A 26,251-nucleotide genomic window follows, 5' to 3' on the forward strand; every position below is an offset into this window, starting at 1 on the left:
CATGTTCTCCCAAGGTCAAGGGTCCACTCTTCCTTGTGCTTTGTTTTGAAGTGGGTAAGCACTCAGCACTCACTCTTGTGAGCCAGGTACCTTCCCTCCCCAAGCCCAGGGGGTAGGCTGGGAACACCCAGGAACAGGCTCCAGACCCACCCCCAAGTCTGCCATGTTTATGCCCTGTCACCCCTCCATCTCTTATCACTGTTTCTGTGGATCTCGCTGCCTGAGGGCATGGGAATCTTGAACTCTCAGGGCTCACACATCATTTGTCACCCCTCAGACACTCTTCAGGTCCCCTCCCCACACCATTTCTTGCTGTTTCCCAGGAAGAAAAATAGCACAGGGAACATTGCCCTGTTACCATTCTTGGCATTCACATTAAAACCATCGCTAGAGCTCTCTGCAGGGCTTGCCAACAACCGCCTTATGTCAGAGTCACCTGTGGCTTTGCTTTCCATCTCCTCCTTTTCCCCCCTGAACTGGTGCCTTTGCCCCAGGCTGGCTCAGCATGGGTACCTGGAGGCCAGCTGGGAGGAGCCAGCTCGGACCATGTGCATAAGACTCTAAAAGACCAGGAGCTTTTTGAGGGCAGAAACATAGCATCCTCATCCTTGCATCCTCAGCACTGGGTCTGGTACATGGTAGGTACTTAACAGATGTTCAGGTGTTGATGGACTTGACCAGATTGGACTGGATTCAGTCTCCGGAATGGTATCTTGCAGTGTTCTGCCAGCTGTGGTAAAGGGACAAAGAAACGAACTGTGACATGCACCAACTCGCAAGGAAAATGCGATGCATCCACGAGGCCAAGAGCTGAGGAGACCTGTGAGGACTACTCCGGCTGCTACGAGTGGAAAACAGGGGGCTGGTCCAAGGTGAGTGTGGTGTGTGCCCTTCCATCCTGCCCTGGGCAGCATTTGCAACTCGAGGCGGGAACTCAGCTCTCTCGCCGTGGGCCCTAATTTAACAAGGTGGTCCCAGTCTCACCAGGTGAATTCACTTTCTCTCCCAACTGTGCACCTGCTGGTGACCCCACATGGTGTGCATTCAGAAGGACACTGAGTGCCCCCAAAGCAGGAAGGGGTGCAATGGGTGCCAGTCTGGGACCCGTGCATCCTGCAGTGGGCTTGGCCACCCAGCCATTGAGAGAGCCTCAATGGTGGGAGTCTGTCCTCAGGCAGATGCAGAGGGGGCTATGGGCAAATAGCACTTCATTGTTTCCAGGGCCCTTGGGCAAGGGCCTGGAAGGTGCAGAAGGAGAAAGGGCCCTTGGGGTGAGGACTGATGACAGCATCTCCCAGAGCCTTGGGGCAGGAGTGTTAAACAGCATTTAAGTGAACAGCATTCATTCTCTGCTGTTTAACCCTTGCTTTATTCATTCACCTGATATTTGACCCATACCTGAGATAGATACCATTGTCACCCCTGAGAACCATCCAGTGGGTCTTCTAGAGCCTTTTCCCAAACACTGTAAAATTTCTGATGTCTGATTTTCTGATGAAAATTTCCAACGAGAGCCTAGAGTGTGTTTGTTTCCCTTTGGTCTCAGCAACTGGAAGCTCCCCATTTGCTTCTCTTGATATCTGTTCTCAAAGGCTTTGTGTGGCCTGTGCAATATCTTAAACAGTTTGGAATTGATTGCTAACATTTAAAAATGGGAAAATTTCACCTGAAAATCTGGATTTGGAGCTTTCTACAGAAATCTGGCAACATGGCCTATATCCACACATGGCCTTTGTGACCTGGGGCCTGGCAGGGGCGGATGCATCTCCCCAGGCTGCGGTCCTCCAGCTCCCCTGGCTCCTTCAGCCACTTTATGCTTTAATTTACCTGCCTGGCCAGGTAGAATAATGTGGCCTGGATTCCATATGTCCAGGTGTGAATTAGAATAAAGGTGTCATTATAGTTGAGGGGTCTTTGTGGTCACACCCTAAATGCAGCCTGTACTAGTAAAGGGTGACTCCCGTGACAACAGGTGTCCCTGGGCAGGGAGCTGAAGTGAGGGGGAGGGGTCAGCTCAGGCCTGGGCTGCACGGACCTGTGGGGGTCTGGGGCCCCAGCATTGGTTTCTCTCTGCAATGACCCCTGCGCGGCCCAGCACCAGCCCTCTCCTGTGAGGGTGCTTATCCCTGTTTTACAGAAGAGAGAGGTTAAGTGACTTGGCCACTCTGACAGAGTCCAGGCTTCTGAACCCCAATTCAGAGCTCCGTCCACATGGTGGACACAGAGTGAGGTCTCCAGAGTTGCTGTAATGGGGTGGTGCCCTGCAGATGGGTGTTGCCTGGGTTTCTCCAGCCTAATCGTTCTGGTTTTGAGGACCAGGTGGACACTTTTATTTTCCTTAGTGCCTTGAACTTCCTGGTCCTGGGAGCAGCAGAACGTCCAAGGAGGGGTGTGAATAGTGCCTGAGGAGTTCGATGCAGCACGTGTCCCCCTCCTCAGCCGAGGACATGGGCACACATTCTGGCAAACTCTCCCCCACCCACAGCCCATCGGGCATGGCTTCCAGGAAAATAGAGCCTTTAGCTGGCCTTCCTCTTCCTAGCCAGCTGAGGAGAATAATACCTCCTGGCCTTCAGGACAGTAGGGCTTTGGAAGGCCTCAGTGCCTGCTTTTGCCACAGCCAGCTTGATCAACTATCCCTGGAAGTAAGAACAAGAAAGATCAAGGACATGTACAGATTTGGGCTGTTGTCAGGGGTTGGCATCCAATCAGTGTGCATCCAGCCTTTGGGACGAGCACTGGGCCTGGACTGGTGCCAGCTGCTCCCCACCCAAGCAGGTCTGGCCAGAGCCAGGGCCCAGGGCAGACTAGTTCTTCCCGGCTGAGAACTGCAGGGGCACTGACCTGGAAGGCAGCATGTGTGTATACATGTGTGTGCACGCGTGCACGCACCGGGAACAAGGGTTGGTGGTGGTGGGGACTACATAGAACTGAACCAAGAGACCCCACCCCAGCTGTTCGCCTCACTGCCACTGCCTTCTTCAGCCACCATCACTGGGTAGGCTGGCACACCCCCTACCCCCACCCCAGCACAGCAGTAAAATCTGTCCATTGCTTTTCCCTGTGCCTGCTCTGGAGAATTGGGATGGATACTGGTCCCATGGGGCCCTTATCCTCACTCACTGGGTGACCAGGCTGACAGAAGTGGATTCCAGGGCATGGATCTTCCCCTGACATTTTCACTTGTTCAGACTGGATTTGCTTTCTGATTGATGTGTTATTTTTGCTGTGCCCTTGTTACATAATTGGGATCAGTGCACTTTTAAACCAATCATCGTGGATGACCCTCCTGTAACCAGCATCCAAACCTCCCACATGCCAGACTTTGAAGGTAGCAAACAAGTTGCCCAAAAGGAAAGTAGAAAGAAGTCTGAACACTGTCAGATTTCCAGTGTGTCTGGACACTTGGACATCTTCCTTCCAAGCAATCTCCTATCACTTGGCCCTAAGGTGCTGTTGAGAAAGATAAGCCTATCTCCAGGGAGATGATGGACAGGCCAGCCCAAAGACATGCAACACAGGTGCTGTCCTGCACTTCCTGAAGTGAGAAGGACCAAGCATCCCTCAGGCAGGGTCTGGCATCCAGCCCTTCCTGTCTCTGGGTGAGGGTGCCTGAGGGCAGCACCAGAACCTTGCTGAGGCAGGGCAGGCTTGGAGGGGATTTGGAGCCCCTTCTCCCTCCCCCAGTCTCGGCAAATGGCTGAACCCTAACCAGGATCCCGTCCGAGAGACCGACTTCACATTCCCAACCCTGCTGAGGGCAGTATTACTGCTCTGCTCTGTTTGGAAACTGCCATGCAGCTGCCTGCCCTCCTGGGATATCAGCTAGTTCCAGATCTGTGCAAATGATTGTTTTCTCCCACTAAATGCTGGGCCCATGTATTCAACCTGGGGGTGAGGTGGGGAGGGACGTGTCACTGAAACTGGGAGAGGAGGAAATCACATTTCTTTCTACGACAGCATGTCTTTTAATCAGAAGTTGAGATGTTTCAGTTTCAAGACCAGAGGCGTTAATCACCACTGAAATGATGGGATGTTTCTAATTAGAAACAAATTATTCTGGAGGGATTATAATAGACAGTGTTTTTAAAGAAAACCATTGGCTCTCTGTGTTAAGATTGTGGTGTTCCCTTTTACAGAAAAGATCAAAAGTTGAAAGTTGACTTCCTGGTGCCAGTGGAGGTCCCCTGGAAGGGGACTGGCCTCACTTGCGAGGCCTCAGTCAAGCCCCAGATGTGCCCCTCATACCTGAGCCCCAACACTTCCCAGAGGCCTTAGGAGATCAAATGAAGCCATAAGCATGCACGTACCTGTAGCTGCAGAGCCCTAGGCAGAAGCCAGGGAGAGCCTCCCATTCAAACATGGCTGTGTCGGTGCATTCCCAGGACTGCTGTTAGATGCCTTCCTGTGTTGTGGGCAGAGATGGGGGCTCAAGTTCCATGACCTCGGAAATGAACAGACTTTGTGTCACAAGGAGGGCTTGTTCCAGAATGCTTTCAGCCCCAGCACCACTTCTGAAGCCTGCGCTTGCTTTGGTGGGGATTGACCCCTCCTCCCAACTCTGCAAGCCTGGGCAGCCAGCCCAGCGGGGGCACCCACTTGCTGTGAGCCTGCAACCAAGTCACTGTGATTCAACCAGCATTTCCTGAGCTCCTGTTCTGTGCTAACCTGTGCTGAGCACTGAGGGTACAAGAGTGGACAATGACCCAGCCTAGATACAGACAGGTGGAGCCAGCTGCAGACACCAGGCCACACTAAGTCCCACTGGGCAGGTACGAATGCAGCCCCTGCCAGGGGCAGCCCCGAACAAGGGTGCTGGTGGAGAGTGATGCTACTTCTACTGGGATCAGTGACAGTGGCCCTGACATTCACCAGTGCTTTAGAATTTATAAAGCACTTTCACTCACATTCTCCCATTTGACCCTATCCGCATTTTACAGGTAAAGAAACTGAGGCTCAGAGTGGCGACGTGACTTTTTTTCTTGAGGTCACACAACTAGTAAATGGAAGGGCTAGGAGTCTGGTCCCTGCCTTTTGGCTCTTAATCCACCTTTCCTTCAGGTACATAATAATGTCAGAGGCTTAGCTTTCTAATTTGAAATGGGAAGTAGATGAACTGTTATATGCCTCAGGTCTAACCGTCATAGGCATAAGCTTGTTGTAAAGTCAAGTATTTATCTACTCTCTCTCCAGCCCACCAATCAAAACCTTCTCTCCCAAGGGCTTTGTATTAATCATTTACACTGTAGTATAAATCTGTTGTCTCTATAGGAGATCATGCATGTTGTCTCCCCTTATTTGTGAAATAAAAAGTTGAGTCCTTAATAAAATAAATTTGAGCATCCAAGAGCAAACATAAGGGGCACTGGGGACATCAGGGCCCTTTTCTGGGATTGTGAAACCATACAACACAGGCAGTCAGCATTCTGCATGCAGATAGGGATCAGCAAATCCTCCATTCCATACTACTCTTGGGAGTGTAAGCAACAGTGAAAGGAGGGTCATCAAACTTCAGTACTTTTCTGGGTAGGGCAGGAGGGAGAGGGAGCAGATACCCCCTTGGTCTGGAGCATTTTGTGTGGGTGAACAGAGCCTGCCACTGGGTCATGGAGTTAAAAGTCCAGGGCCCACACCTGCTCAGATGAGAGAAATGAACTTGTTGTAGAGCAGTGGGTCCCCGGAAATTGCCAGGAGAGGTGCCTGCATGGGAGTGAACTGAATGCAGTTGACCCTTGTACAACATAGTTTTAAACTGCATGGGTCCACTTATATGTGGGTATTTTTCAATAGTAAATTCTACAGTGTATGTAGCCGGGGTTGCATCCTCAGATGCAGAGGAACTGGGAATACGGAGGACCGACTGTACATTACCCTTAGAATAACCCCCGAGTTGTTCAAGGGTCAGCTGCAGTCTAAAGGCCAATGCCTTTGCCCCCTCCATTCCCCTGCTGCCCCTCCATTCACCTAGTGTCCTTCCTCAAATCAGCTGCCTTAGTGTGGAATGAGAGATGAGAGAGTGGGGTTGCCTCCGCCACATGCCAATCTAGGTTTTAACCACTGCCTAGACATGACCATTGAATCAGAGAAGCTGTCATCCCTAAGGAACTTTGGTTTCAACACACGCTGTCAGCGACCTCAGAGCAGGGCACATGGTCAGGACAACACAGGTGCATGTCCTAGCTCTGCAGTGACCTCACTAACCTTGAACCAGCATCATCCTCTGTCAGATGAGTTTAGGGGTACCTACCTCCTAGGGCATCCATATAAAGCACTTAGTGCAGTGCTTGGCGTAGGTGCCCATTTTTTTTTTTTTTTTTTTTTTTTTTTTTTGCGGTATGCGGGCCTCTCACTGTTGTGGCCTCTCCCGTTGCGGAGCACAGGCTCCGGACGCGCAGGCCTAGCGGCCATGGCTCACGGGCTTAGTTGCTCCGCGGCATGTGGGATCTTCCCGGACCAGGGCACGAACCCGTGTCTCCTGCATCGGCAGGCGGATTCTCAACCACTGTGCCACCAGGGAAGCCCTAGGTGCCCATTTTTATCATCTTCTTCACCATCATCATCCAGTACAGTCACAGGTCTCTTATCTCTGATCAGAATCTCATTTCTTACACAGGCCTGTAAAATATTTATGTCGTAGGAGATGAGTTCTTTGAATGTGGTTTGGACCCTATGAAACAGCGCGTGCCCTGACCTGGGGCTCCGCATGATGGCAGCATGGCTTAGGGCAGGAGACAGTTGTGCAGCATTTGCTGGGCGTGTAGGCCATCCTTCTGCAGCGGCAGGGGTGGGGGGGTCTTTCAAACAGTCTCTGATAAGCTGGGAGAGCTAAGTGACGAAACTGGTAGCAGCTCCTGCCCGAGGGGAGGCAGTGAGACGGCTCCTGTAGACCCCTCTGTGCTCCTGGCACCCATCTGAAATAGGAAGCAAGAGCTCTTGGGATAGCCAGCCCTTGCAAGTCACGGGGGGTCACCTGGGCCTTCTGGTTCTCTGACTATAACATTCCAACCAGAACCTGTAGGTCAGCAGGCTGCGAATTCAGAGTTTGAGGGGAATCCAAAGCTAAGGCTGAAGATAGGATTCAAGGATTTGAGGATTTCAAAAACAATTTGAAAGAAAGTATGAGTTGAAGGGGGAAGGGATGTGTGTGTGTGTGTGTGTGTGTGTGTGTGTGTGTGTGTGTGTGTGTGTGTGTGTGTGTCTAAGAAAGCATTTCCAGTTTCAAGGCTGGAGCAAAGACGGTGGGGATTTTCATCAGTGTTTAAGCCTACTATTTCAGGTTTCAACAGCTTCCGAGATTTGCATTGCTCATGCCAAGTTTTGGGGGGAAATCTGTCAAAAATGCTTTTGACATTTTACCAGCAACGAGCAGAAAATGGAGTTCCCATAGGGGGTTCCTTGCCCCCCTGACTGTCATGCGGGGCTATCCCGTGCTGCCCCTCAGAGGCAGGCTGGCCCCTCGGAGGATGGCTCTGTGAGAGCATAGGGTGGGCACACTGTGCAGTGAGGGTTCCTCTTTGCATTATTTCACCCTAACCCTATTCCTGCTCACCCCAGAGCCTGTGCAGGGAGTCCCTGCCCGTCCTCCACTCTGTAGGAGCCAGCGCTCATGTGTGTATTAAACATTCCTGTCACGTTTTCCTCTTCCCAAGATTTTTACAACTTCCTTTAGCTAATTCTCAGAACATCCCTTTGGAATCTGGTGTCATTTATAGTCGTGATTTTACAGCTGGGAGAAGTGAAGAGGAGGGGGTCCACGCCGTGGTGGAGCGTGTCATCAGGGCCAGGCCTCCACTTGGTGACAGAGGCCTGGTTCCTCCCTGCTGGAGAGCCGCGTGGCCCCAGAGGAGTGCAGGCCTCCAGGCAGCAGCCGGGATGGGAGGCCCGGGGGCTACATCACGGGAAAGACCGTGGACTCTCTGAGCTTCACGCTCCACCTCTCTGCAGGCAGTGCTATGCCCTGCAGACACTATTCCTGCAGTCAGTGCACATGTATTCTGCACCTACTGTGTTCTGAGCACCCGGCCCTGCCACAGCAGCTGTTAGTGTGAAGATTTATGAGGACTCATGAGAATGGGTGTGAGCCCAGTGCCCGGCAACAAGAGGCAGGCAAAAGGTGGACCCTTGCTGCTGTTACTACTACCGTCACCACCATCATCATCATCATCGCCACCCATGGGATGGGTGGCAGGTCCCCAGACCTTGTGTGTGATGTGCAGCTGCAGGCACTTGCTGGAGAGGGGGCTGCACTTACTCCAGGTCACTTGGCAAGGAGTTTTCCTGGTGGATTTATTACTGCTCCATTTTGTCTTGGTTTCCTGAGTCTCGGGAAACCACATTAAATGTTAATGTCATGAGTGGCTTGAAAAAACTACCCAACAGTGACAGTGTGCTTCAAAGAAGACCAGATCTGTTTTTTAATACATCTATTTGCTTAGATTTTAAAAGCCTGAAAAATGGCTTTACAACGATGCTTGGGGCTAATTCGATGCTATCAGGAGACACGCTGTCTCCTCACTGTTGAATTAAAGTGGAGGCTGAGGGGAGGCAGACAGAGGTGAGATTCATTGTCTGTGCCTGTGCTACCCTTAATGCAGCGAGCTCAGGTTACAGGAGGATGCAGCCCTGCAGCCTCTCTGGAATCACGTGTGTCTTCAGGCCCAAATCAATCTCTAATTGTGCTCCTGGCAAAGGTGGATGTCCACACCTGCCTGGTGGCCGGCATGGCTGCCCAGGGAGGGCTAAGCAGGCCAGGTGACTCAGGGCACCTTCCCAGGCTCCAGGGACCCCTGGCCAATCTCTCTTCTCTTGTCCCTGTGCTTACTGTTGTTAATAATAGTAGCAGCGTTTGTCCATGCCAGACTCCCTGCTAAGCACCTGCTGTAAGCTGTCTCTAATCCTGGAAATCATCCTGCAAGAAAAGTTTTATTATCCTCAAGCTACAAATAAAGAATCTGGGGCTCGTATAGGTTAAGTAACTTGCCCGAGGTCACACAGCTAGTAAAGGGGGATGCAGCATACTGACAGGCCTGTCCTGTCACCACTGCATTGTCCCTGCTGAAACTCTGGCCAAGGAGTGGGTAGTTATGCATGGATTTTAGTCCAGGGGCAGGCTAGGCACCAACTCGGCTCAAATGAAAATGCAGCAGGCCTGGAAGGTGGCAGCTGCACCAAAGGGTCATTGGTGGAATTTTCCACTTTTCTTTTTAATTACATAGGTAATTCTATCTTGCTTGGGAAGACACAGAAGAGAAAAACTAGTCCTACAAAACCAGATGACAGCACAGTAAATTTTTTTAATGATTTGTCTTCCAAAGTTTTATATAGGTATACACACACACACACACACACACACACACACACACACACACACACACACACACACACACACAGGTATTGGAAAAAATGTGGTGGTTTCTGTACGTGCTACTCTGTAACCTGTCTCCTCACCTGACGCTCTGAAGCAGCCTCTGTGGGGCTGGTTCAGACACCGTTCTTAGGTGGCTAAGCAAATACCAGATATTCTCAAAGGTTCTTCCAAGTGAGCACAAGCCATTCACAGCCCAGAGCTGTGTGAATGGCAGCCCCCAGGACTGCAGCTAAAATTCTGCAAAACCTAATCCCAGGGGCAGAGTTTGCAGGGTCTCACCTGGCCCCAACAGCAGCTGAGGGTCAGCCCCAGCCTCTCACCTGGCCCAGCCCTGCCTCTCAGAGGTGTTGGAAAGCCATGAGGACAGATGCTTGAGTCTCTGCAGAAGAACTTTGGAGACACCCTTCGTGATCTCATGCGGCAGGTTTTTTTACAGACTGGAAAATTAAAAACCAGTGACTCAAGCTTGGAAAGGTAATGAAGAAATGGTGGAGCTGGGCAGTGACCTGGTTTTTTGATTCGTGGCCTCCCGTAAAAGCTCCATCCAGTTCAACTTCTAATTCATACAGGAAGATGGAATTCAGTCCTTGGGATGGGGCAGTGGGGGTCCTGTCCCTCCTCTGCCACTCACTAATCTGTGACCTTGGCAAAGACACTGACCCCCATCAAGCTCAGTGGCCAAGGTCAGACCCTTGGGATGGTTGTGGAATGTTCCACACTGTCATGGAATCCTACAGGTGAGCTCACAGACAGAACAAGCATGCCACCCACATAGGCTGGAGGTGTCATGAATGCTCTCCCCCCACCCAACCCCAGAGCATGTTAAACAAGACTAAGAACTTTCAGAGGGGAGACTAGTCTTTGAGGTCACCCCAAACTCTTGAGTTTAACAATGGTCATTGATCATTTCCTGCCAGAGACCTTGTCAATTTTACATTTGGTTTTAGTCGATCCATAGGATTGAGCCCTTGCTTTGATTTCACATAAATAGTAACACCTGCAAAAGACATTGAAACCCTACCTGGTGTTCCTGGGCAGGAAGTGACCCAGCCAGGCTAATTGCCCCGCCAACAGAGTCTGCAGACCTCATGGTCAGGGGGCCCATGGGAGCGAGACCATAGTCCCAGATCCTTCTCTGTTAGCCTGTGCAGAGTTTCCTGGAGACCCAGAAACCCCACCACCACCTGCCCCACCCTGGATGCACCGTTTCTCCAGGAAGGACTATGAGGGCACCCCACTCTTCTTCCTGGTGTGTCTCCCACAGCAGGTGGCACCAGTGAGCCAAGTCAAGACGGGAAGATGGGAAGACAAGGGCTGGTGGTGTCTGTAGAGCAGGACACATGACCCCTTCTTCCCCAAGTGCCCAGTAGTCACAGAAATAAGGCCCCACGTACATGCTTTCCCAGGGAGCAGGGCTTTTTAAAAATTTTACGACCAGTTTAGATATAAAAGTCTTTAATGGTGTGGGTGGACTAGTCATATGCCTACTTAGAATATGTAACTTATTCATGTTGTATTTCATATTTAAAGTTTATATATTATGTTTTAATTTTAAAATATTGCTATTTTCTGTCTTTAGCATATTATGAAGTTGAACCTGATAAAATTCCTATTTATGTGGGGTCAAAAATGGTTGAATATAAGCAGTTTTGTAAAGTGCATCAATATTTGCAGCATCTGTCTTCGTCATCACTCACTCCACTATCTGAATCCCCTGTTCAGTTTGCCAGAGTGTACAGGGCACGGCCATCCCAGTTCACTGAGATGCCACCTTTTTTGAAAGTGCTGTTCTCATTGGATATTCCCTTGCAAGCTATGGCATGATGTTGCTCTGTGTTGGCATGACTTTGCATAGGCAAGACTTTGCTTCACATTCATAGGATTTTGCACTGCATTAGGACCCTTGGCCATTTCCTTCACTTACCCTGCTGGTGTGGACCCCCAGTCTCTGGGTATAGCCACTTACCAGAATACTTTTCTTTCTTTTTTTTTTTTTTTTTTTGAATTTTATTTTATTCATTTATTTTTTATACAGCAGGTTCTTATTAGTTATCTATTTTAAACATATTAGTGTATATATGTCAATCCCAATCTCCCAATTCATCCCACCATCACCATCCCCGCCAGTGCCCCACTTTCTCCCCTTGGTGTCCATATGTTTGTTCTCTACATCTGGGTCTCTATTTCTGCCTTGCAAACCAGTTCATCTGTACCATTTGTCTAGATTCCACATATATGCATTAATATACAATATTTGTTTTTCTCTTTCTGACTTGCTTCACTCTGTATGACAGTCTCTGGGTCTATCCATGTCTCTACAAATGACCCAATTTTGTTACTTTCATGGCTGAGTAATATTCCATTGCATATATGTACCACATCTTCTTTAACCATTCATCTGTCGATGGGCATTTAAGTTGCTTCCATGACTTGGCTATTGTAAATACTGCTGCAATGAACAATGGGGTGCATGTGTCATTTTGAATTACAGTTTTCTCTGGGTTTATGCCCAGTAGTGGGATTGCTGGGTCATATGGTAATTTTATTTTTAGTTTTTTAAGGAACCTCCATAGTGTTCTCCAGAGTGGCTGTATCAGTTTGCACTCCCACCTACAGTGCAAGAGGGTTCCCTTTTCTCCACACCCTCTCCAGCATTTGTTGTTTGTAGATTTTCTGATGATGCCCATTCTAACTGGTGTGAGGTGATACCTCATTGTAGTTTTGATTTGCATTTCTGTAATAATTAGTGATGTTGAACAGCTTTTCATGTGCCTCTTGACCATCTGTATGTCTTCTTTGGAGAAATGTCTATTTAGGTCTTCTACCCATTTTTTGATTGGATTATTTGTTTTTTGTAACCTTGAGCTGCATATATATTTTGGAGATTAATCCTTTGTCTGTTGATTCGTTTGCAAATACTTTCTCCCATTCTGAGGGTTGTCTTTTCATCTTGTCTGTAGTTTCCTTTGCTGTGCAAAAGCGTTTAAGTTTCTTTAGGTCCCATTTGTTTATTTTTGTTTTTATTTCCATTATTCTAGGAGGTGGGTCAAAAAAGATCTTGCTGGGATTTATGTCAAAGAGTGTTCTTATGTTTTCCTCTAAGAGTTTTGTAGTGTCCAGTCTTACATTTAGGTCTTTAATCCATTTTGAGTTTATTTTTGTGGATGCTATAAGGGAGTGTTCTAATTTCATCCCTTTACATGTAGCTATCCAGTTTTCCCAGCATCACTTACTGAAAAGACTGTCTTTTCTCCATTGCATATCCTTGCCTCCTTTGTCATAGATTAGTTAACCATAGGTGTGTGGGTTTGTTTCTGGGCTTTGTATACTGTTCCACTGATCTATATTTCTGTTTTTGTTCCAGTACCATATTGTCTTGATTACTGTAGCTTTGTAGTATAGTCTGAAGTCAGGGAGTCTGATTCCTCCAGCTCTGTTTTTTTCCCTCAAGATTGCTTTGGCTATTCAGGGTCTTCTGTGTTTCCATACAAATTTTAAGATTTTTTTGTTCTAGTTCTGTAAAATGCCATTGGTAATTTGATAGGGATTGCATTGAATCTGTAGATTGCTTTGGGTCGTATAGTCATTTTCACAATATTGATTCTTCCAGTCCAAGAACATGGTATATCTCTCCATCCGTTTGTGTCATCTTTGATTTCTTTCGTCAGTGTCTTATAATTTTCTGAGTACAGATCTTTTACTTCCTTAGGTAGGTTTATTCCTAGGTATTTTATTCTTTTCATTGCAATGGTAGATGGGATTGTATCCTTAATTTCTCTTTCTGATCTTTCATTGTTAGTGTATAGGAATGCAAGAGATTTCTGTGCATTAATTTTGTATCCTGCAACTTTACCAAATTCATTGATGAGCTCTAGTAGTTTTCTGGTGGCATCTTTAGGATTATCTATGTATATTACTATGTCATCTGCAAACAGTGACATTTTCACTTCCTCTTTTCCAATTTGGATTCTTTTTATTTCTTTTTCATCTCTGATTGCCATGGCTAGGACTTCCAAAACTATGTTGAATAATAGTGGCGACAGTGGACATCCTTGTCTTGTTCCTGATCTTAGAGGAAATGCTTTCAGTTTTTCACCATTGAGAATGATGTTTGCTGTGGGTTTGTCATATATGGCCTTTATTATGTTGAGGTAGGTTCCCTCTATGCCCACTTTCTGGAGAGTTTTTATCATAAATAGGTGTTGAATTGTGTCAAAAGCTTTTTCTGCACTATTGCGATGATCATATGGTTTTTATTCTTCAATTTGTTACTATGGTGTATCACATTGATTGATTTGAGTATATTGAAGAATCCTTGCATCCCTGGGATAAATCCCACTTGATCACAGTGTATGATCCTTTTAATGTGCTGTTGGATTCTGTTTGCTAGTATTTTGTTGAGGATTTTTGCATCTATATTCATCAGTGATATTGGTCTGTAATATTCTTTTTTTGTAGTATCTTTGTCTGGTTTTGGTATCAGGGTGATACCTGATACCTGGCCTCATAGAATGTTTGTGAGTGTTCCTTCTTCTGCAATTTTTTGGAAGAGTTTGAGAAGGATGGGTGTTAGCTCTTCTCTAAATGTTTGATAGAATTCATCTGTGAAGCCATCTGGTCCAGGGCTTTTGTTTGTTGGAAGATTTTTAATCACAGTCTCAATTTTGTTACTTCCGATTGGTCTGTTCATATTTTCTATTTCTTCCTGGTTCAGTCTTGGAAGGTTATACCTTTCTAAGAATTTGTCCATTTCTTCCTCATTGTCCGTTTTATTGGCATACAGTTGCTTGTAGTAGTCTCTCATGATGCTTTGTATTTCTGCAGTGTCTGTTGTAACTTCTCCCTTTGCATTTCTAATTTTATTGATTTGAGTCCTCTCCCTCTTTTTCTTGATGAGTCTGGCTAATGGTTTATCCATTTTTATCTTCTCAAAGAACCAGCTTTTAGTTCTATTGATCTTTGCTGTTGTTTTCTTTGTTTCTATTTTTCTTCTTTCTCTAGTTTCTTTAGGTGTAAAGTTAGATTGCTTTTTTGAGATTTTTCTTGTTTCTTTAGGTAAGATTTTATTGCTATAAACTTCCCTCTTAGAACTGCTTTTGCTGCATCCCATAGGTTTTGAATTATTATCTTTTCATTGTCATTTGTCTCTAGGTATTTTTTTATTTCCTCTTTGATTTCTTCAGTGATTTCTTGGTTACTTAGTAACGTATTGTTTGCCTCCATGTGTTTGTGTTTTTTACATTTTTTTTTCCCTGTAACTGATTTCTAATCTCATAGCATTGTGGTCAGAAAAGATGATTGATATGATTTCAATTTTCTTAAATTTACCGAGGCTTGATTTGTGACTGAAGATGTGATCTATCCTGGAGAATATTCTGTGTGCACTTGAGAAGAAAGTGTAATCTGCTGTTTTTGGATGGAGTGTCTTATAAATATGAATTAAATCTGTCTGGTCTATTGTTCATGTAAAGCTTTTGTTTCCTTATTAATTTTCTGTGTGGATTATTTGTCCATTGGTGTAACTGAGGTGTTAAAGTCCCCCACTATTATTGTGTTACTGTCGATGTCCTCTTTTATAGCTTTTAGCAGTTGCCTTATATATTGAGGTGCTCCTATGTTGGGTGCATATATATTTATAATTGTTATATCTTTTTCTTGGATTGTTCCCTTGGTCATTATGTAGTGTCCTTCTTTGTCTCTTGTAAAAGTCTTTATTTTAAAGTCTATTTTATCTGATATGAGTATTGCTACTCCCGCTTTCTTTTGATTTCCATTTGCATGGAATATCTTTTTCCATCCCCTCACTTTCAGTCTATATGTGTTCCTAGGTCTGAAGTGGGTCTCTTGGAGACAGCATATATACGGGTCTTGTTTTTGTATCCATTCAGCGAGCCTGTGTCTTTTGGTTGGAGCATTTAATCCATTCACGTTTAAGGTAATTATTGGTATGTATGTTCCTATTACCATTTTCTTAATTGTTTTGGGTTTGTGTTTGTAGGTCCTTTTCTTCTCTTGTGTTTCCCACTTAGAGAATTTCCTTTAGCATTTGTTGTGGTGCTGGTTTGGTGGTGCTGAATTCTCTTAGCTTTTACTTGTCTGTAAAGCTTTTGATTTCTTCATTGAATCTGAATGAGATCCTTGCCAGGTAGAGTAATCTTACTTGTAAGTTCTTCCCTTTAATCACTTTCAGTATATTGTGCCATTCTCTTCTGGCTTGTAGAGTTTCTGCTGAGAAATCAGCTGTTAACCTTATGGGAGTTCCCTTGTATGTTATTTGTCATTTTCCCTTGTTGGTTTTAATAATTTTTCTTTGTCTTTAATTTTTGTCAATTTGATTACTATGTGTCTCGGCATGTTTCTCCTTGGGTTTATCCTGCCTGGGACTCTCTGTGCTTGCTGGACTTGGGTAGCTTTTTTCTTTCCCATGTTAGGGAAGTTTTCAACTATAATCTCTTCAAATATTTTCTCGGGTCCTTTCTCTCTGTCTTCTCCTTCTGTGACCCCTATAATGCAAATGTTGGTGCATTTAATGTTGTACCAGGGGTCTCTTAGGATGTCTTCATTTCTTTTCAATCTTTTTTCTTTATTCTGTTCCACAGCAGTGAATTCCACCATTCTGTCGTCCCAGTCACTTATCCATTCATCTGCCCGCTATTAGTTCCTTCCAGTGTATTTTTCATTTCAGTTATTGTATTGTTCATCTCTGTTTGTTCTTTATTTCTTCTAGGTCTTTGTTAAACATTTCTTGCATCTTCTTAATCTTTGCCTCCATTCTTTTTCCGAGGTCCTGGATCGTCTTCACTATCATTATTCTGAATTCTTCTTCTGGAAGGTTGCCTATCTCCACTTCATTTAGTTGTTTTTCTGGGGTTTTATCTTGTTCCTTCATCTGGTACATAGTACTCAGCCTTTTCATTTTCTGTGAATGTGGTTTTCATTCCACAGGCTGCAGGATTGTAGTTCTTCTTGTTTCTGCTGTCTGCCTTCTGGAGGATGAGGCTATCTAAGAGGCTTGTGCAAGCTTCCTGATAGGAGGGACTGGTGGTGGGTAGAGCTGGTTGTTTTCTGGTGAGCAGAGCTCAGTAAAACTTTAATCCACTTGTCTGCTGATGAGTGGGGCTGAGTTCCCTCCCTCTTGGTTGTTTGGCCTGAGGTTACCCAGCACTGGAGCCTACAGGCTCTTTGGTGGGGCTAATGGTGGACTCCAGGGAGTACTTCCCAGAACTTCTCCTGCCAGTGTTCTTGTCCCCACAGTGAACCACAGCTGCCCCACCACCCATGCTGGAGACCTTCCAACACTAGCAGGTAGGTCTGTTTCAGTCTCCTATGGAGTCACTGCTCCTTCCCCTTGGGTCCTGGTATGCACACTACTTTGTGTGTGCCCTCCAAGAGTGAGGTATCTTTTTCCCCCAGTCCTATCGAAGTCCTGCAATCAAATCCCACTAGCCTTCAAAGTCTGATTCTCTGGGAATTCCTCCTCCCGTTGCCAGACCCCCAGGTTGGGAAGCCTGACGTGGGGCTCAGAAGCTTCACTCCAGTGTATGGACTTCTGTGGTATAATTGTTCTCCAGTTTGTGAGTCACCCACCCAGTGGTTATGGGATTTGATTTTATTGTGATTGCACCCCTCCTACCATCTCACTGTGGCTTCTCCTTTGTCTTTGGATGTGGGGTATCTTTTTTGATGAGTTCCAGTGTCTTCCTATTGATGATTGTTCAGCAATTAATTGTGATTCCGGTACTCTCACAAGAAGGAGTGAGTGCATGTCCTTCTACTCTGCCATCTTGAACCAATTCCTACCAGATTACTTTTCAAGAGATCTTTAAAAATTTCTTACACCATCCTCCCTCATTTATGATTATGGTGTCCTACTTCCAGGAGAAGAGAGTTAAATTTCTTTGCATCCCTTTTTCTTTTAACCCCCAGGTGATCTTGCTACAAATAATTGAGGGTATCCCTTACCCTGCCTCTGAACTATGAGAGGTTTTGTTGTTATTTAATTATAAGGCAATTTATTCCTTTCCTAGAATAATTGTGAGTGAAAGGCTTCATCTCTTGTATTTGAGCACACCTATCACCTGTATATAAATTCAGCAGTTGGGGCTGCAGGTGGATGTCTGTTCTTGCTTAATTACACATTTGTATACAAATACTTGACTACTTCATCATAAGAAAAGAGCGCTCCTCACACTCTACACAGGACACAGTGAAGAAGTTCAGGTAAGTCAGAGTTTCTCAGCTCTGGCTGCTTGTTGCAGTCACATGGAGAGCTTTGAAAAATACTGATGTCCAGTACATCCTTCAGGGATACTGATTGATTGGTCTGGGATATCAAGACCTTTCAACGCTCTCCAGGTAATCCCATGCAGCAGATCCCAACCTGAAGCCACTCCCTCCGAGACGCCCTCCAGGTGGAAGTCACGTTGCTATGACACTTGTCCCATGTTTCAGGTCTCCAGTTGGTGGGAACCTCCTCACGTGACATCATCCTTCCACTGTAGCACCCCTCAAATTTCCAAATGCTCCAGTACCAACTCCTGAGGTCTGGGGTGGAACCCAGAAATGTGCGTTTATCGTGCACGAAGGATTCTCAAGGCTGTGAGCAGCCCTTGATGGATTTATCCAGAAGATGATATGGAGCCAGGCACACAGCCTTGCCTGTTAGGGAGAGCCCATTCTGGTTTGAACACGCCAGGACTCAAGGTGGGTGGGGGGGTTGTCAGCAGAGGCAATGGGGCACTTGTGGTTTTCCTACCTCTTTTGTGATTTGAAAAGACTGGGCCCCATCAGAGCCCTCTGAGCTCTTTATCCTTCTAAAGTGAAAAAATAATGTGATCCTGCTTGTTAGATTAGAAAGCAGAGGAATTCACCTGAGATGCAAAAGCCCCTTTGGGAGCGCAGATGATGGCCACTTCTTATGGATGAAGGGATCCATGCTGAGCCTGTGCAGGGTAACCCCTCACAGACCCCCAGGGAAGGCCCTTCCTCCAGCACAGGCCATGGTCAGACCCAAGGGGAGGAGAGAGGGAGGCACGTGATCCAGATGGCACCTGGCATCCTCACCACATGTGGCATTCAGAGGAAAGGCCCTGCTCCCCTCTCTGTACCCTGAGGTGCCAGTGTTAACTCCAGCTGGGCTACTACACCTGTGGTCTTTGCATTATTAAAGTTTTGCAGAGTGCTCTCAGAACCCTGTAAATCATGGGTTGTGAGCGTGCTGGGGGACCCCAGATGGAGAGAATGTGCATTTGGACCAGGCTCTCTGGCTGGGAGGAGACCAACTTAATGGTGAGACGATTCCAAATGCTCCCTGGAAAACAAGCAAGGGCCGAGGAGCCAGCAAGCAGGATGGGGGAGTGGTGCTGGATAGCTGGCAGGTTCCCTGTCAAACACTTTAAGGGAGCCCAAAGAGGAATGGGAAGAAGAGCAAGAGACAGAACACATAGTAAACTCTTAGAAGGCCACTCACTGGGAATGCAGGATGGTCTGCTGAACTAAATACATTGATTTGGTTTTAGCACACCCACATCTGCAAATGCTGGAAATGCCAAGAACTAGGGATTGGGTGTCTAAATTAAAACTGTTAGCCCCAATATTAGTCCATGAGTCCCTAATGCAAGAAAGGTTGCACTTCTTCATTTTCTCTAACTTTACTTAATTCTGACCCCCAACCCTCCAGCCTTGTGGAAATTCAGCCCCATCATTATTGGGCTCCTCTCCACACCCAGGGCTGGACAAAGGCCCGGGAGCCTCACGTGGCACAAAGTGCCAGGGAGATCCCTGTGGCCATCAGGTCCAGTCCCTCCTGGGTGCCAGCAAGCCACCCTGCTCACTGGAGAATTTCAAAACCCAGATGGTTCTCTGCTTGGAACAGGCATGAGAGGGTGGGAGGTGAAATGCAACCAGCATAAACTAATATTTCAACAATTGTGTCTTAGCTCAGGCTGCTGTAACAAAATACCACAGGCTGGGTGGCTTAAACAACAAGACGTTTATTTCTCACAGTTCTGGAGGCTGAGAAGTTTGAGGTCAAGGTGCTGACATATTTGGTTCTTGATGAGGGAAAACTTCTGGCTCGAAGAAGGCTGACTTGTCATGTGTCCTCATGTGGTGGAGGGAGAGAACTCTGATCTCTCTTATTCTTATAAGGACACTAATCTCATCATGGGGGCCCCACCCTCATGACCTTATTTAAACCCAGTTACCTCCCAAAGGAGCTACCTTCAAATGCCATCCCACTGGGGGTTAGGGCTTCAACATGTAAATGTTGGGGAGACACAAACATGCAGTCCCTAACATCTTGAAACAGTTTTCCATCAGGCAGCTGGTATGCAGCCAAGCCCTCTTGTCCTACAGTTATTTCAAGCACATAGGAATGACATGCAGGGGCCTGACCCAAGGGTGCTATGATGTGAGGCCATTGTCAAAGCCCCTCAGCCCGGGTTAGGCTCCTAGCTCAGCTGTCCCCAGCTCAGCTCTCCCTGTCTCTGGCAGTGCTCGTCGACCTGTGGGAAGGGTCTGCAGTCCCGTGTGGTGCAGTGCATGCACAAGGTCACCGGGCGCCATGGCAATGAGTGCCCTACCCTCTCCAAGCCGGCAGCCTACAAACAGTGCCACCAAGAAGTCTGCAATGACAAGATCAACGTGAACACCATCACTTCTCCTCGCCTCGGTGAGTGCCTCTGCTGGCCCCCAGCTCCTGGGACTGCTGCATCCCCTGGCCAGCAAGTCCCCACTGCCAATGGGAGTTCTATAAGCCAGAAAGCCCCCTCCTTGGGGCTTATTTGAGTTCTGGAGAGGCTAACATGTGTCCATTTTGTAGAGGATCTGAGGCTTGAGAGATGGAATTTCATCCTTGTCATGAAAAAGATGTTTGTTTACTGTGGTCTCAAACACTTGAGCCCCTCTGCCAACAAATGAGGAACACGGGAGAATGTTCCTCAAGTGTTTTGGGATTCCTGTGCATGAAGGAGGCAAAGGGAGGTGCATCCTTCAGGAAATGAAGGATCTGGGGGTGTCATTCATGAAATCTTGGTGATGTGTGCATGGAATGTTCCTCAAGCTAATGCTTAAGAAGAAAACAGAGGTGTTGACAGGTTGGAGTCTTTAATTCGGCAGGGAGCTTTTGTGTGAGCAGCTTGGACCCGAGTGTTCCAAACCCAGCCCTTTACTAGGCCACATCCCCGGCCAATGGTGGCACAAAAAGAATATCTAGCACTGATCTGATGATTCTATTGAACAACAGAGTTTCTGCTTTTCCAATTAGAAATCCCTAGGGAACTTTTTCCCCACCCAGTGCCCCTTTCCCTGATGCTAGAATGCCACCAACATGAAGGGGATTTCCAAGCAGCTTCTCTGGGAGGGAGCGGTCTTTGAGTTTGCAGAGGTATACACCAGGCTTTTGCATGCCCTCAGGCTGGACCATCTCTCTGCACTACCAAGAGCCTGAAGGAGATTCAGGCCACCTGCTTGTGCTGTAACCTTGCGCTTTTGTGGGCCCTTTGCTATCCACTGCCCTGTGCCATTCTGTTTTATCAATGCCAACAGATAACGTCCTCCACCATAAAATAACAAGACACACCACTTAGCTCAGAAGCAGGGGGGCAGTGCCCTCGCCCTGAGGAGGCAGCCAGACCACTGAACTCTGCCAGGTGGTCAGGTTGGACCCAGAGTGTGTCCCTTGTACAAGAAAGCCACATCCACAGTGGCCCTGGCAGGGGCATGGTTTCGCCGGTCTGTGCAAGACTCCAGTGTACACATGGCTAAGGGCAGCCCCGACTATGTCAGACTGCAGGCCATCTGTGTGCACACGATGATGTCCCCAGGCCACCCATAACCTCTGGGCTTTCTCTCTCCACTGTCCCCTTAGCTGCTCTGACCTACAAATGCACACGGGACCAGTGGACAGTGTATTGCAGGGTCATCCGAGAAAAGAACCTCTGCCAGGACATGCGGTGGTACCAGCGCTGCTGCCAGACATGCAGGGACTTCTATGCGAACAAGATGCGCCAGCCACTGCCGCCACCAAGTTCATGACAGGCGGCCAGTGGTCCCGCGATGCTCCGACATGAGGTCTGAGTCCTGACGACATGACTAGTTGAAAGCCCACCCACCCGAGAGCACACCAGTCCTGCGGCTGGGACCCCCAAAGCACACCGCGGCTCACCCAGGAGGCTGTCCCAAGAATCCAATTGCTTAGAACCTGAGAGTGAACTTGACGTTTGCTTAGTGCTTTTATACTTAATATATTGTTAACAGCCACTGGATGGCTTTCTATGGTAAGGAAAAAATAGGCATGAGTCACAAAATAATTGTCATTTCTAAGGTTCCACGTACCTCAAAGGGAACACCTCTGACAGAAATCGCCAAGAGAGACGTCGTCACAGGCACCCCTGTCTTGGCTTTCCTCTGACGTTTGAATTCCCAGTGCTTGATGTATCGGGGGATGGGGAGGATATCCAAAAACTGAGACGTTTTACTTTAAAGCAGGCTTTATTCTGAAAGCCCGTGACACCCTGGATGGAAGAAGGCTTCTCTGGAGAGGCTGGGCTGCTGGAGCCCCCTTGACACCACAAGGACCAGCACGTGGCCCCTCCACCCTGTCAGGGAACGTGCTCTCTAGATCGCGGCTTTTCCTTGGAGGTCTTGTCCCTGAGAGTCTGAGTCTGTGTGAACTAAAAAGGATGCTAGGGCTGTGTAGTTCTGCGTACCACCTACGTGGGGGAGAATATTCCAGAAGGGCTTGGGTTTGGGGACGTATCTAGTTTTCAGATCTCTGTTGTCCCCCACACAGGGAAACAGAAGAGCCTCTCTTCAAGGTGCTGTGAGAGGAGGCACGTGCTTATTTTGGCCTTGGGATTGCTTCCTGGCATAGAGGTGAGCTCAGGGCAGCTTTGGGAGGGGTGGAGGGGCTCCCCCTCTGCTTCTGGGGACTCTGCTCCAGCCAGTACTTCATAAAGCTTTGCACCTTAGAGATGGCTTCCCAATGACCTTGGCCATCTATCTGAAGTTGATTCTTCTTAGAACCTCTGAAGACTCAGGCTCAGGCCTGATGCTTCACCCTGGCACAGGGCAGGTTTCCTCCAAGGCTGCTCAGCCTAGTGCCGGGATGGGTTGGAGGAGGGGCCCCTGGCCAGGATGGCCACATACCCACCCAAACTTCCTGTGGTCCAGACCTTGCAATGTTTGTCATTGTCATGCTGTCGTTGTTGACCTGTCTTAGTGGGGCAAGAATGACACTCAGAAAATCCGGAAGAAGGTATTTGCCTCCTACAGACACCTCACCCCTCAAAACAGAGCTGTGCCCTTTCTGGAGCCCAGGGAGATGAAAAGAGTGTCCTCTGTGAAAGCACAGAAGATGGTAGGACCCTTCCCACCTGGGAGCTGGGAGGAGGGGACCTGACATGCTGGGAGGTCTGGTCTGCTGACCAACTCGGTGAGCCTTTGATGGGTGCTTATATACAAGGACTTTATCATGAGAAACCCACCCTCTCCTCCCTTATTTCAGAGGGGATCTTACTTAGGCTAATCTCCATGGGATCATCTCCAAGTGTTTCTTGATTTACTGGTGCTGTGTTTATGTATCCGTGTTTGAGTTTTTGATGTCACAACTTTAGAGTCAGCTTAAATCAAAATGAAGAAGAAACACTCTGCCACCCCAAGCCCATCTTATGGGCTGTGTTTTGGTTTGTGATTTTTTTACTGCCCCAGAGGCAGAGAAGTGGTAGGGATGGCAGGGAATCTATTCAGTTCCACTTGAATCTGTGAGAAGTGTTGAGAAAACTCCTTAGATGTTCTGTGGAAAGACCCCAGAGGGTACCAGGCTGGGGCAGCCCACCTGCAAGGTAACCTCCAGCGGCTGCCCAGGGCCTATGCAGAACGCTGTCCTCCCTGCTCTGGCTTGGCCGCGAGCAGACTCCCCAGGCCCCTCAAAGTCTTGGGGAGCTAGGGCTCAGTTTTCCCCCAGCCCCAAATGGGCTGTACTTTACCACAGATGAACAGAAAGCTCTCAGCCTCGAGGGCTGAGGAGCAGAGTCGGGGCAGCAAGCTAAGGAAGCCGGGGCAGCCTTGCTTACTGTCTGCATGAGAACCACGGTCCCACCTGAGCTGGGCAAGCATGTGCACATGCCCAGAGGCGAGCCCTTTGCCTGGTGTCTCTGAATCTCCCCCCTGGCCACCTTGACGGTATCAACTGGACGCCCCTGGCAAGGGCCCCACACCCTCAGAATGCAAATGACTGATTCAGTTATTGTTAAACATCCCTTTGGTTCCCCAAAGTTTGGGTCTTTCTGAGCTCTTTTAGCTCATGCTGGCACTGTCACTCTGAAATTCACCAGCCCGCCTTCTGTTCACAGTACAAGCAATGATCAATTTCAGTGAAGCCATCATAGCACTCTTGATTCACTTTGTACAGAAGACAATGAAACCCTGTCATTACAATAGTGATGTTTCTTTATGGTTAACAATACCCTGTACTGTCACTCAAGTACTGTACCTTTTTGGTTGCACAAATGTGTTACTAACTACAGAGTCTCACAGTCTTATGGTGCTATTTTCATTGGTGCAAATGAAACCCTCTCAGTCGACCATGGCTTGATATTATCAGAACACAGGGAAAGATCTTCAATGGCAGTAATATCATTGCTTTGTTCTCTTTTCTTCATTTCAGAGTCAAATGTATATATTTTCCATTAGCTAACTTACATTACGTACTGTACCCATGGTATTTTTGTTTTACTTTTTGGTGCTGGTTTGAAAGAAAAGAAAAAAAAAAGAACAGAAGACAAACATTGGACACCACTGTAAATGAAAAATTAAGCATTTCATTGGAAGTGAGTTGAATATGTTTAATAAAATGTTTTTCCATAACAATTTTAAGCTGTCTGTGAAGTAAAAGACAAAAAACAGTCCTCGAGGGCTGACAGAGGGAGGCTGTGTCCTTTCCTTCTGCAGTGGTCACACCACTTGCCTGGGATTTGGCTGCAAGGAACTGCAGCCTGCCGACCACAGCTGTGGACAGTGTCAAAGGTCACTGGTAAATGCAGTTCTGGCGGGTGGCTGCATCTCCCCAAGTGAGTGCTAACAAATCATTCAGTCCTGGGCCTCATCCCTGTGTGGTTGCAAAACCCTGGGTGGGGACATGAAAGTGTGACAGCTGTACAGTGAGTCTGTGAGTCTGATACAGAGCAGCTACCTCACTGGTGGAGCTGCCCAGGCTCCATGGGGGTGCAGTGACCCCTCTGCAGGGGACCCCTATCATGCCAGAATGGGTACCTGCTCTCTACAACCTTGCCTCTTCAAGCTGTAGCCCCCACCCCAATCCTGCTGGCAGCCCAACAGCTCCCCGACTCCTGCAGCTGTGAGCCAGACCTGGCCCTTCCTACCTCCCAGTCTGGGGACACAGCAAGGGTACCACATCATCATAATGGGGACCACTGCAGCCATTTGAACCCCATCTGGGCCTGACATGGAGCAGGGATGTCACAGCTCCTGCTCTTGGAGGGGGTTGTCTCCTCCCGGTGTCAAGGGGAAAGAGCTCCCCACCCAAGAACTTGGAGGTTCATTAGACAGAGCGCCTCTTTTTAATGTTGGAGCAAAACCCAGAAATTTCACAAAATAAAGACCATTTGTTTAATCGATGACTAACTGCGCATGGCCCCCTGGTTACCAAGAAACCTGTAGTTTGTGTTAATTCCCAAGAACCGTCAGCCACCTGCCTCTGGGACCCATTAGAACCCTTTCCTTCCTCTGAGAGTTCTGATCTCTCTTCTGGGTTAACTTCTAACAGCCCTGATGCTATGTGATTTCTTTATAAGCTGTTTGGATTCCAGTTTGTTAGACGAAATTGACAAGCAATCAATCAGCAAGTGCTGAGTGAGCTTCTATTAGGAACCAAGCACTTCCTGGAGCCACGGAGAACACAAATGGACAAAAGACCTGCTCTGGAGCCCACAGCCCCTCAGACAAGCCTGGAGTCCTGGACAACAGAGAATGAGTGAGAGCTGCAGGAACTCCAAAAACGAAAGGTCAGGACTTCCCTTGTGGGTCTGTTGATTGCCCTCTGGATACAGGCTAGAAGGCTCGGCATTGGAATCCTTTACAGTGACGCTCGCCCTCTGCAAAGGGTTTTGGCAGAAGCCCCTATGTTTCTATTTCTACACAAATCTGCCTGCATCTATGTCCTCCTTCTCTGTCTGACAACTGACCCCATCCTCATGGAAGGCCAGCCCTCACACCTTTAATTCATCCCCCATTGCTTCTCTACACTCTATCTCCAAACTTTCATTAACTCTCCAGACCTCTCCCCTGGCTTTTGCCCCCTGCACTGCACTGACACTGTTCTTGACAGGTCACCAGTGACCTTCTGGGTATCATTTGCAGACATTTTAGGGTCCTATTCTCCACCTCTCAGCAGCCCTCTCCTTTGGGACATGCTCTTCTCCTGACTTCTCCTCCTTCTCCTTCCCAGCTCCCCTTCCTCTGGCAGCTCTCTAGATGACAGAGTGCTCCAGAGCTAAGCCCTACACCCCCTTCTCTATATATACTTTCTCAAGTATATAGGCTTGAGAAAGTATACTCAAGCTCAAGGCTTGAGCCAGACTCAAGGCTTTTAAAACCATGTGTATTCTGGTATCTCCAAAATTAACCTCTTCAGTCCTGGCCTCTCTCTCAACTTCCGTATTCATACATGACCTCTCCACATGCACAGTCAATCCCACGGGAAGCCCTGGGACTGGGACAGCCCTTCAGAGTCATTCCAGATCTGAGATTCAGTGGGGATGGCTCACCTCTCCTCCATGTGGGATCATCTGGGGTGGCTCCAAGGACAAGTAGAGGCTGGGATTATCAGAAGGCTCACACACGTGCATATCTGGCAGCTGATAC

At 47.6% G+C, this 26,251-nt stretch overlaps 1 protein-coding gene across 5 annotated transcripts in view; it reads left to right on the forward strand.

The window, feature by feature from the left end:
* ADAMTS17 (ADAM metallopeptidase with thrombospondin type 1 motif 17) overlaps positions 1 to 24,227 on the forward strand; it is a 364,535-nt gene extending 340,308 nt beyond the window's left edge. For all 5 annotated transcript variants that reach the window (XM_059058512.2, XM_059058515.2, XM_059058514.2 and 2 more), the window contains 3 exons: positions 720 to 872; positions 19,862 to 20,039; positions 21,237 to 24,227. In XM_059058512.2, coding sequence (XP_058914495.1) covers positions 720 to 872; positions 19,862 to 20,039; positions 21,237 to 21,403 — 498 coding nt within the window. In that variant the 3' untranslated portion in view covers positions 21,404 to 24,227. The remainder of the gene's footprint in view (positions 1 to 719; positions 873 to 19,861; positions 20,040 to 21,236) is intronic.
* Positions 24,228 to 26,251: the final 2,024 nt, after the last annotated feature.

The sequence above is a fragment of the Kogia breviceps genome, chromosome 3 (assembly GCF_026419965.1).
Source record: "Kogia breviceps isolate mKogBre1 chromosome 3, mKogBre1 haplotype 1, whole genome shotgun sequence".
Classification (NCBI taxonomy): Eukaryota; Metazoa; Chordata; class Mammalia; order Artiodactyla; family Physeteridae; genus Kogia; species Kogia breviceps.